Source organism: Salmo salar, chromosome ssa21 (genome assembly GCF_905237065.1).
Source record: "Salmo salar chromosome ssa21, Ssal_v3.1, whole genome shotgun sequence".
In the NCBI taxonomy this organism is placed as follows: Eukaryota; Metazoa; Chordata; class Actinopteri; order Salmoniformes; family Salmonidae; genus Salmo; species Salmo salar.
The window spans coordinates 56,028,440-56,040,786 of NC_059462.1; the positions used below are offsets into that span (position 1 = coordinate 56,028,440).

General features: G+C 45.8%; 1 protein-coding gene across 1 annotated transcript in view; it reads left to right on the forward strand.

The window, feature by feature from the left end:
* si:ch211-67e16.11 (uncharacterized) overlaps nucleotides 1–8,840 on the forward strand; it is a 37,858-nt gene extending 29,018 nt beyond the window's left edge. Inside the window, exons 6-7 of the mRNA XM_045704924.1 lie at nucleotides 4,056–4,274; nucleotides 8,632–8,840. Coding sequence (XP_045560880.1) covers nucleotides 4,056–4,274; nucleotides 8,632–8,826 — 414 coding nt within the window. The 3' untranslated portion in view covers nucleotides 8,827–8,840. The remainder of the gene's footprint in view (nucleotides 1–4,055; nucleotides 4,275–8,631) is intronic.
* The last annotated feature ends 3,507 nt before the right edge of the window (nucleotides 8,841–12,347 follow it).

Sequence of the window (12,347 nt, forward strand, 5' to 3'; positions counted from 1 at the left end):
TGACCTCTGTGATTGCCAACAAAGGTTTTGCCACCAAGTACTAAGTCATGTTTTGCAGAGGGGTCAAATACTTATTTCCCTCATTAAAATGCTAATCATTTTATAACATTTTTGACATGCGTTTTTCTGGATTTTTTTGTTGTTATTCTGTCTCTCTCTGTTCAAACAACCCTACCGTTAAAATTATAGACTGATCATTTCTTTGTCAGTGGGCAAACGTACAAAATCAGCAGGGGATCGAATACTTTTTTCCCTCACTGTAGATATTTTTGTCAGATGTTACTATGGAATACTTAAGTATAATTACAAGCATTTCATAAGTGTCAAAGGCTTTTATTGACAATTACATGAAGTTGATGCGAAGAGTCAATATTTGCAGTGCTGACCCTTCTATTACAAGACCTCTGCAATCCGCCCTGGCATGCTGTCAATTAACTTCTGGGCCACATCCTGACTGATGGCAGCCCATTCTTGCATAATCAATGCTTGGAGTTTGTCAGAATTTGTGGGTTTTTGTTTGTCCACCCGCACCACAAGTTCTCAATGGGATTAAGGTCTGGGGAGTTTCCTGGCCATGGACCCAAAATATCGATGTTTTGTTCCCTGAGCCACTTAGTTATCACTTTTGCCTTATGGCAGGGTGCTCCATCATGCTGGAAAAGGCATTGGTTGTCACCAAACTGTTCCTGGATGGTTGGGAGAAGTTGCTCTCGGAGGATGTGTTGGTACCATTCTTTATTCATGGCTGTGTTCTTAGGCAAAATTGGGAGTGAGCCTACTCCCTTGGCTAAGAAGCAACCCCACACATGAATGGTCTCAGGATGCTTTACTATTGGCATGACACAGGACTGATGGTAGCGCTCACCTTGTCTTCTCCGGACAAGCTTTTTTCCTGGATGACCCAATCAATCGGAAAGGGGATTCATCAGTGAAAATAACTTTACCCCAGTCCTCAGCAGTCCAATCCCTGTACCTTTTTCAGAATATCAGTCTGTCCCTGATGTTTTTCCTGGAGAGAAGTGGCTTCTTTGCTGCCATTCTTGACACCAGGCCATCCTCCAAAACTCTTCGCCTCACTGTGCATGCAGATGCACTCACACCTGCCTGCTGCCATTCCTGAGCAAACTCTGTACTGGTGGTGCCCTGATCCCGCAGCTGAATCAACTTTAGGAGCCGGTCCTGGCGCTTGCTGGACTTTCTTTGGCGCCCTGAAGCCTTCTTCACAACAATTGAACCGCTCTTCTTGAAGTTCTTGAGGATCCGATAAATAGTTGATTTAGGGGCAATCTTACTGGCAGCAATATCCTTGCCTGTGAAGCCATTTTTGTGCAAAGCAATGATGACAGCACGTGTTTCCTTGCAGGTAACCATGGATGACAGAGGAAGAACAATGATTCTAAGCACCATCCTCCTTTTGAAGCTTCCAGTCTGTTATTCGAACTCAATCAGCATGACAGAGTGATCTCCAGCCTTGTCCTCGTCAACACTCACACCTGTGTTAACAAGAGAATCACTGACATGATGTCAGCTGGTCCTTTTGTGGCAGGGCTGAAATGCAGTGGAAATGTTTTTGGGGGATTCAGTTCATTTGCATGGCAAAGAGGGACTTTGCAATTAATTGCAATTCATCTGATCACTCTTCATAACATTCTGGAGTATATGCAAATTGCCATCATACAAACTGAGGCAGCAGACTTTGTGAAAATTAAAATGTGTGTCATTCTCAAAACCTTTGGCCAAAACTGTACACTTTATAGACCATAGAGATATGGCGGCAGGTAGCCTAGTGGTTAGAGCGTTGGACTTGTAACCGAAAGGTTGCAAGATCGAATCCCCGAGGTAAAAATCTGTTATTCTGCTCCTGAACAAGGAGTTCCTAGGCCGTCATTGAAAATAAGAATTTGTTCTTAACGGACTTGCCAAAGTAAATATATATATATTTTTAAAGACCATAGAAACTATTGAGACCAGACATGATCAGGTTCAGAGCAGACAGTGAAAACCTGCAGGGGTAAAGCTGCTGTATATATATATATATATACTGCTCAAAAAAATAAAGGGAACACTTAAACAACACGTCCTAGATCTGAATGAAATAAATAATCTTATTAAATACTTTTTTCTTTACATAGTTGAATGTGCTGACAACAAAATCACACAAAAATAATCAATGGAAATCCAATTTATCAACCCATGGAGGTCTGGATTTGGAGTCACACTCAAAATTAAAGTGGAAAACCACACTACAGGCTGATCCAACTTTGATGTAATGTCCTTAAAACAAGTCAAAATGAGGCTCAGTAGTGTGTGTGGCCTCCACGTGCCTGTATGACCTCCCTACAACGCCTGGGCATGCTCCTGATGAGGTGGCGGATGGTCTCCTGAGGGATCTCCTCCCAGACCTGGACTAAAGCATCCGCCAACTCCTGGACAGTCTGTGGTGCAACGTGGCGTTGGTGGATGGAACGAGACATGATGTCCCAGATGTGCTCAATTGGATTCAGGTCTGGGGAACGGGCGGGCCAGTCCATAGCATCAATGCCTTCCTCTTGCAGGAACTGCTGACACACTCCAGCCACATGAGGTCTAGCATTGTCTTGCATTAGGAGGAACCCAGGGCCAACCGCACCAGCATATGGTCTCACAAGGGGTCTAAGGATCTCATCTCGGTACCTAATGGCAGTCAGGCTACCTCTGGCGAGCACATGGAGGGCTGTGCGGCCACCCAAAGAAATGCCACCCCACACCATGACTGACCCACCGCCAAACCGGTCATGCTGGAGGATGTTGCAGGCAGCAGAACGTTCTCCACGGCGTCTCCAGACTCTGTCACGTCTGTCACGTGCTCAGTGTGAACCTGCTTTCATCTGTGAAGAGCACAGGGCGCCAGTGGCGAATTTGCCAATCTTGGTGTTCTCTGGCAAATACAAAACGTCCTGCACACTGTTGGGCTGTAAGCACAACCCCCACCTGTGGACGTCATACCACCATCATGGAGTCTGTTTCTGACCATTTGAGCAGACACATGCACATTTGTGGCCTGCTGGAGGTCATTTTGCAGGGCTCTGGCAGTGCTTCTCCTGCTCCTCCTTGCACAAAGGCGGAGGTAGCGATCCTGCTGCTGGGTTGTTGCCCTCCTACGGCCTCCTCCACGTCTCCTGATGTACTGGCCTGTCTCCTGGTAGCGCCTCCATGCTCTGGACACTACGCTGACAGACACAGCAAACCTTCTTGCCACAGCTCGCATTGATGTGCCATCCTGGATGAGCTGCACTACCTGAGCCACTTGTGTGGGTTGTAGACTCCGTCTCATGCTACCACTAGAGTGAAAGCACCGCCAGCATTCAAAAGTGACCAAAACATCAGCCAGGAAGCATAGGAACTGAGAAGTGGTCTGTGGTCCCCACCTGCAGAACCACTCCTATTATTGGGGGTGTCTTGCTAATTGCCTATCATTTCCACCTGTTGTCTATTCCATTTGCACAACAGCATGTGAAATTTATTGTCAATCAGTGTTGCTTCCTAAGTGGACAGTTTGATTTCACAGAAGTGTGATTGACTTGGAGTTACATTGTGTTGTTTAAGTGTTCCCTTAATTTTTTTGAGCAGTGTATATATATGTATTCTTCTCTCTAATGCTTGTCCCACTGGGCCTCAGATCAGCTCCAGTACATTCCTGATCCACAACACCTTCTGACCCATCAATCTATCACCCTCGAGGATTTGTTGCTAATCATTATTTCATGCTCCATCCTTTGGATATTAATTTGAACAGTTTTGAAATAATCTCATGGCAGAATTGACTTTGGGTTCTCAGATTAAGGTTAAACCATATATAGGTTATTTGGTTGAACCTACAGAGGCAATGAACTTTGAGAACACCTGTTTGCTTCTCATGCTGGCATTGAACGTAAGTAATTGCCCGTAAGATTGCGACAGATCGGTGTTGTGTGACTGCTTGTCGTCCTCTCCCCAGGATTACTCTGTGGGTGAGCGGGTAGCTGAATATGAAACATTTGGTTTGGTTTTCATTTGGTTTTCCTCTCCCCATGCAGGCAGACCTGAAGGAGCGTTACAGTGTGGGAGAGCTCCTAGCGGACCTGGCAGGCTGTAGGGCTAGACGAGTACTAGTCTTCGTAGAGCAGAGTTACAGCGGGGCGCTCAGTAAGAGACTGAAAGGATCTCTGAAACACCTGAACGTGGTGCTGCTCAACATAGCCAACAGCTGGGCCTCGCTGCACCCAGCAACATGCCTTATAGACCACCTGAGTAAGGTATGTAGCAAAACCCTGCACAGTGTCTTAGAGACCACCTGAATAAGGTATGCAACACATACACACACCATGCACAACACACACCCTGCACAACACACACCCTACACAACACACACTCTACACAACACACAAACACCCTGCAACCAGAAGTCATGGATTATAGTCAACATCCGCAATGAGCTAAAAGCTAGAGCTGCCGCTTTCAAGGAGCGGGACACTAACCGGGACACTTATAAGAAATCCTGCTACGCTCTCCAATAAACCATCAAACAGGCAAAGCATTAATACAGGACTAAGATCGAATCCTACTACACCGGCTCTGACGTTCGTCGGATGTGGCAGGGCTTGCAAACTATCATGTTCTTAGGACAATAATCTTTACCTCAACGTCAGCAAAACAAAGGAGCTGATCGCGGACTGATTGTGGACTACTCCACATTGATGGGGCTGTAGTGCAACAGGTTTGAGAGCTTCAAGTTTCTCGGTGGTCCAAACACACCAACACAGTCGTGAAGATTGCACAACAACACCCCTTCCATCCGTCATGGGCCCTCAGATCCTTAAAAAGGTTCTACAGCTGCACCATTGAGAGTATATTGACTGGCTGCATCATATGGCAACTGCATGGCATCCAACCGCAAGGTGTTACAGAGGGTAGTGCGTACGGCCCAGTACATCACTGGGGCTGAGCTCCCTGCCATCCAGGACCTCTATACCAGGCGGTGTCAGAGGAAGGCCCTAAAAAATGGTCAAAGACTCCAGCCACCCCCAGTCATAGACTGTTCTCACTGATACCGCATGGCAAGCGGTACCGATGGAACCAACAGGACCCTGAAGAGCTTCCACCCCCAAGACATAAGACTCACTGACTGTTAAATAGTTAGTCCGGGTAGCTATTGGTTAACTATTTAGCTATCTACCCGGACAACGATCCTTTTGGCACTAACTCTTTAGACTCATCACATACCCTGCTGCTACTGTCTATTATCTATCCTTTACCCCTACCTACAGTATACTGCTGTTACTGTCTATTATCTATCCTTTACCCCTACCTACAGTATACTGTCTATTATCTATCCTTTACCCCTACCTACAGTATACTGCTGTTACTGTCTATTATCTATCCTTTACCCCTACCTACAGTATACTGCTGTTACTGTCTATTATCTATCCTTTACCCCTACCTACAGTATACTGCTGTTACTGTCTATTATCTATCCTTTACCCCTACCTACAGTATGCTGTGATACTGTCTATTATCTATCCTTTACCCCTACCTACAGTATACTGCTGTTACTGTCTATTATCTATCCTTTACCCCTACCTACAGTTTACTGTCTTATCTATCCTTTACCCCTACCCACAGTATACTGCTGTTACTGTCTATTATCTATCCTTTACCCCTACCTACAGTATACTGCTGTTACTGTCTATTATCTATCCTTTACCCCTACCTACAGTATGCTGCTGTTACTGTCTATTATCTATCCTTTACCCCTACCTACAGTATGCTGCTGTTACTGTCTATTATCTATCCTTTACCCCTACCTACAGTATACTGCTGTTACTGTCTATTATCTATCCTTTACCCCTACCTATAGTATACTGCTGTTACTGTCTTATCTATCCTTTACCCCTACCCACAGTAAACTGCTGTTACTGTCTATTATCTATCCTTTACCCCTACCTACAGTATACTGCTGTTACTGTCTATTATCTATCCTTTACCCCTACCTACAGTATACTGCTGTTACTGTCTATTATCTATCCTTTACCCCTACCTACAGTATACTGCTGTTACTGTCTATTATCTATCCTTTACCCCTACCTACAGTATACTGCTGTTACTGTATATTATCTATCCTGGTGCCTAGTCACTTTACCCCTACCTTTATGTACATACAGTACCAGTCAAAAGTTTTGACACACCTACTCATTCAAGGGTTTTTCTTTATTTTTACTATTTTCTACATTGTAGAACGATAGTTAAGACATAGAAACTATGAAATAACACACACTGTCACGTCCTGACCAGTATAAGTTTTTTTGTTGTTATTGTAGTTTGGTCAGGACGTGGCAGGTGTGTGTTTGTTTTGTGTTGTCACGGTTTTTGGGTAGTGTTCTATGTTTTGTGTTTCTATGTTCTATTTTCTAGTTAGTTATTCTATTTCTATGTTTAGTTTATTGTTTTGACCTTCAATTGGAGGCAGCTGTTCCTCGTTGACTCTAATTGAAGGTCCTATTTAGTAGTGTAGGTGTTTTTCTATGGGTTTTGTTGGTAGTTGTTTCTTGTTTAGCTGTGTGCCTGACAGGACTGTTTTCGTCGTTCTTTTCGTTCAGTGTTCATTTATTTAATAAAGAAGAAAATGAGCATTCACATCCCCCGCTGCATTTTGGTCCAATCACTACGATGGCCGTGACACATATGGAATCATGTAGTAAACCTCATGAAGCTGGTTGAGAGAATGCCAAGAGTGTGCAAAGCTGTCATCAAGGCAAAGGGTAGCTGCTTTGAAGAATCTAAAATTAAAAAAAACAAAAAACTTTTTGGGTTAGTAGTCACCTGGAATGCATTTCAATTAAGAGGTGTGCCTTGTTAAAATGATTTCCTTCCTAAAGTGTTTGAGCCAATCAGTTGAAGATAGTCCTATTTGGTAAAAGACCAAGTCCATATTATGGCAGGAACAGCTCAAATAAGCAAAGAGAAACGTCAGTCCATCATTACTTTAAGACATGAAGGTCAGTCAATACGGAACATTGCAAGAACTTTGAATGTTTCTTAAAGTGCAGTCGCAAAAACCATCAAACGCTATGATGAAACTGGCTCTCATGAGGACCGGCACAGGAAAAGAAGACCCAGAGTTCCCTCTGCTGCAGAGGATACGTTCATTAGAGTTACCAGCCTCAGAAATTGCAGCCCAAATAAATCCTTCACCGAGTTCACTTTCTTGTTTATTTAACTAGGCAAGTCAGTTAAGAACAAATTCTTATTTACAATGACAGCCTACCCCGGCGACGCTGGGCCAATTGTGAGCCACCCTATGGGACTCCCAATCACAGCCGGATGTGAGACAGCCTGGATTCGAACCAGGGACTGTAGTGATGCCTCTTTCACTGAGATGCAGTACCTTAGACCACTGCACCACTCTAGAGCCCTGTTCAAGTAACAGACACATCTCAACATCAACTGTTCAGAGGAGACTACGTAAATCAGGCCTTCATGGTCGAATTTCTGCAAAGAAACCACTACTAAAGGACACCAAGAAGAAGAAGAGACTTGCTTGGGCCAAGAAACATGAGCAATGGACATTAGACAGGTGGAAATCTGTTCTTTGGTCTGGTGAGTCCAGATTTAAAATGTTTGGTTCCAACCGCTGTGTCTTTGTGAGATGCAGAGTAGGCGAACAGATAATCTCTGCATGTGTGGTTCCCACCGTGAAGCATGGAGGAAGAGGTGTGAGGGTGCTTTGCTGGTGACACTGTGATTTATTTAGAATTCAAGGCCCACTTAACCAGCATGGCTACCACAGCATTCTGCAGCGATTCGCCATCCCATCTGGTTTGCGCTTAGTGGGACTATCATTTGTTTTTCAACAGGACAATGACCCAAAACACACCTCCAGGCTGTGTAAGGGTTATTTGACCAAGAAGGAGAGTTATGGAGTGTTGCATTAGATGACCTGGCCTCCACAATCACCCGATCTCAACCCAGTTGAGATGGTTAGGGATGAGTTGGACTGCAGAGCAGCCAACAAGTGCTCAGCATACGTGGGAACTCCTTCAAGACTGTTGGAAAAGCATTCCAGGTGAAGCTGGTTGAGAGAATCCCAAGCATGTGCAAAGCTGTCATCAAGGCAAAGGGAGGCTACTTTGAAGAATCTAAAATCTAAAACAGATTTTGATTTGTTAAACACTTTTTTGGGGGGGCTACTACATGATTCCATATGTGTTATTTCATAGTTTTGGTGTCTTCACTATTATTCTACAATGTAGAAAATAGTAAAATAAAGAAAAACCCTTGAATGAGTAGGTGTGTCTAAACTTTTGACTGGTACTGTATCTACCTCAATTACCTCGTACCCCTACACAGGTACTATGTGTATTTAGCCAAGTTACCCTTAGTCATTGTGGATTTATTTATTGTTATTATTTTCTATTTTTCTATTAATTCCTAAAAGGGATTAAAACGATGTCTTTACAACCAGCGCTACCCACTGAGAAGAGATAACAAAATGATCCAGGAAATTGATATGAAGCTTCCCGGAATGATGTTCTTGCAATAATGTATAAAGTGGAGATCACACCACCACCATCAATCATTTCACCTGACCCTCTTCTTCCTCCAATCTCTTCTCAGGAGTCAGGGATGTCCCGCCTCCTAGACCCCAAAGCCAGCCTTTTGAACGTCAACCTATCTGGTGCTCCCTGTAACACCACCCCCCCTCTGAGCGAAGCAGAGATGAGGAAGGAGTACATGGGCTGTCAGAACCTCCCCACCGCCCTGTGGTACCAGAACCTCCCCACCGCCCTGTGGTACCAGAACCACAACTAGATCCCCCTTACCACCCTGTGGTACCAGAACCACAACTAGATCTTCCTTACCGCCCTGTGGTACCAGAACCTCCCCACCGCCCTGTGGTACCAGAACCACAACTATATCCTCCTTACCACACTGTGGTACCAGAACCAGAACTTCCCCACCGCCCTGTGGTACCAGAACCACAACTAGATCCCCCTTACCACCCTTTGGTACCAGAACCAGAACCACCCCACCGCCCTGTGGTACCAGAACCAAAACTAGATCCTCCCTACCACCCTGTGGTACCAGAACCACAACCAGAACCTTCCCATCACACTGTGGCACCAGAACCACAACCAGAACCTCCCCACCACACTGTGGTACCAGAACCTCCCCACTCTCCTGTGGTACCAGAACCACATCTAGAATGTCCCCACCACCATGTGGTACCAGAACCACAACCAGAACCTCTTTACCGCCCTGTGGTACCAGAGCCACCCCACCACGCTGTGGTACCAGAAGCAGAACCTCCCCACCGCCCTGTGGTACCAGAACCACAACCATAACCTCCCCACTACCCTGTGGTACCAGAACCACAACCATAACCTCCCCACTTCCCTATGGTACCAGAACCAGATCCTCCCCACTGTCCTGTGGTACCAGAACCTGAACCTCCCCACTGTCCTATGGTACCAGAACCTGAACCTCCCCACCTGAACCTCCCCTCTGTGGTACCAGAACCACATCCAGAACCGACAGACCCCTGGACAGATTTTTTGTTGTTGAAAGAATACACACACACACACACACACACACACACACACACACACACACAAATAACAAGACAAGAGAAGACCACACACACACAAATAACAAGACAAGAGAAGACAACACACACAGACAGACACAAATAACAAGACAAGAGAAGACAACACACACAGACAGACACACATAACAACACAAGAGAAGACCACACACACACACAGACACAAATAACAAGACAAGAGAAGACAACACACACAGACAGACACACATAACACCACAAGAGAAGACAACACACACAGACAGACACAAATAACAAGACAAGAGAAGACCACACAGACAGACACACATAACACCACAAGAGAAGACCACACACACAGACAGACACACATAACAACACAAGAGAAGACCACACACACAGACAGACACACATAACACCACAAGAGAAGACAACACACACAGACAGACACACATAACACCACAAGAGAAGACAACACACACAGACAGACACACATAACAACACAAGAGAAGACCACACACACAGAAAGACACAAATAACAAGACAAGAGAAGACAACACACACAGACAGACACAAATAACAAGACAAGAGAAGACAACACACACAGACAGAAACAGAGAAAGCTAGTTGCTTCGTCAGTCACACACTAGATGATGGCTTGTCATCTGGAGTCTGTTCTGATTTAAGTTTATCTTTTGAGCCCACCACGGCCCATACATATAGTACCACAGGATTTGTGCTAGTGATGGAGGAAAAAGTCGGTACAGTTACATTTCGCAATATTATTTTTGACAATATTATAATACTTTGATACTTTGACTCCAAGTATCGATTTAAAAAAATAAAAATGAAATAAAAAAACAACCTGCCTTTTTTTTTGCTAGGTCGTGTTAGCTAGCGTTGGGTAGTGTTAGCTAGAGCTGGGTAGTATTAGCTAGCGTTGGGTAGTGTTACCTATCGTTGGGTGGTGTTAGCTAGCGTTGGGTAGCGTTAGCTAGAGCTGGGTAGCGTTGGGTAGCGTTAGCTAGAGCTGGGTAGCGTTAGCTAGCGCTGGGTAGCGTTAGCTAGCGCTGGGTAGCGTTAGCTAGAGCTGGGTAGCGTTCGCTAGAGCTGGGTAGTGTTCGCTAGCGTTGGGTAGCGTTAGCTAGTGCTAGGTAGCGTTAGCTTGTGCTAGGTAGCGTTAGCTAGTGCTAGGTAGCGTTAGCTAGCGCTGGGTAGTGTTAGCTAGCGCTTGTCAGCTGTACTAGCTTGTTCTCTTTCTTTTTAAATAGTGAGCCAACATACAGTATTTTCAGCACTTTTATTTCCATGACTGATCATAACTAACTAACATATAGTGAGCAATATGTTTACAACATCAAATCACAATCAAGTATCGAATCACAAAAATATGTAGAATCGTGAGAATAGTAATACATATAGAATCGGCACCGAAGTATCATGATAATTATCGTATCGTTAGAAGTCCCTGGTGATTCCCAGCCCTAATTTGCACCAAATGAAAGGACACTTCCAAATCTGTACACAGAGAGAGAGAGAGAGAGAGAGAGAGAGAGAGAGAGAGAGAGAGAGAGAGACTCTGACAGTTAAATGTGTATATAGAAGGGAAGAGGACGGGACGGTGTGTTTGATTGTCCTCACTGTGAACCCGCCCGGCATCATCACCGCGGACGCTTGGTGACGGACAGGGAATAGAGGAGTGGGAAACGTCCCAAGAGGAGACCGTCGTGTCCTGTGCCAGCTAGAGGCAGCTCCTGACGGTTGGGTACAGACTGTGAAGAGGTTCAGATAGGGGACACCAGCTCCTCTGGTCCCTGAACAAGGTGACAATGGCATTGCGTCCCCAGAGGCACCCTATTCCCTACACAGTGCACTACTTTAGACCAGAGCCCTATGGCACCCTATTCCCTACACACTGCACTACTTTAGCCAGAGCCGTATGGCACCCTATTCCCTATATAGTGCACTACTTTAGACCAGAGCCCTATGGCACCCTATTCCCTACATAGTGCACTACTTCAGACCAGGGGCTTTATTTGTGCGTTTGAATTTGGAACTCACTAATGCCACTCTGCAACACATCATGCCCACTTTAACATTTCTCCCAGAGCAACCAAGCCCAGCACAGCCCTCAGCCCAGACAGCAGGCGCCTCAATAAGACAGTCGTGTCCCTAACCCTTACTGCTCTATGATTTAATGATGAGAACGCAGCCTGCTCCAGTCCTGTCCTCAGAGCAGCAGACTGTCTCCAGTCCTGTCCTCAGAGCAGCAGACTGTCTCCAGTCCTGTCCTCAGAGCAGCAGACTGTCTCCAGTCCTGTCCTCAGAGCAGCAGACTGTCTCCAGTCCTGTCCTCAGAGCAGCAGACTGTCTCCTGTCCGGTCCTCAGAGCAGCAGACTGTCTCCAGTCCTGTCCTCAGAGCAGCAGACTGTCTCCAGTCCTGTCCTCAGAGCAGCAGACTGTCTCCAGTCCTGTCCTCAGAGCAGCAGACTGTCTCCAGTCCTGTCCTCAGAGCAGCAGACTGTCCCCAGTCCTGTCCTCAGAGCAGCAGACTGTCTCCAGTCCTGTCCTCAGAGCAGCAGACTGTCTCCAGTCCTGTCCTCAGAGCAGCAGACTGTCCCCAGTCCGGTCCTCAGAGCAGCAGACTGTCCCCGGTCCGGTCCTCAGAGCAGCAGACTGTCCCCAGTCCTGTCCTCAGAGCAGCAGACTGTCTCCAGTCCGGTCCTCAGAGCAGCAGACTGTCCCCAGTCCTGTCCTCAGAGCAGCAGACTG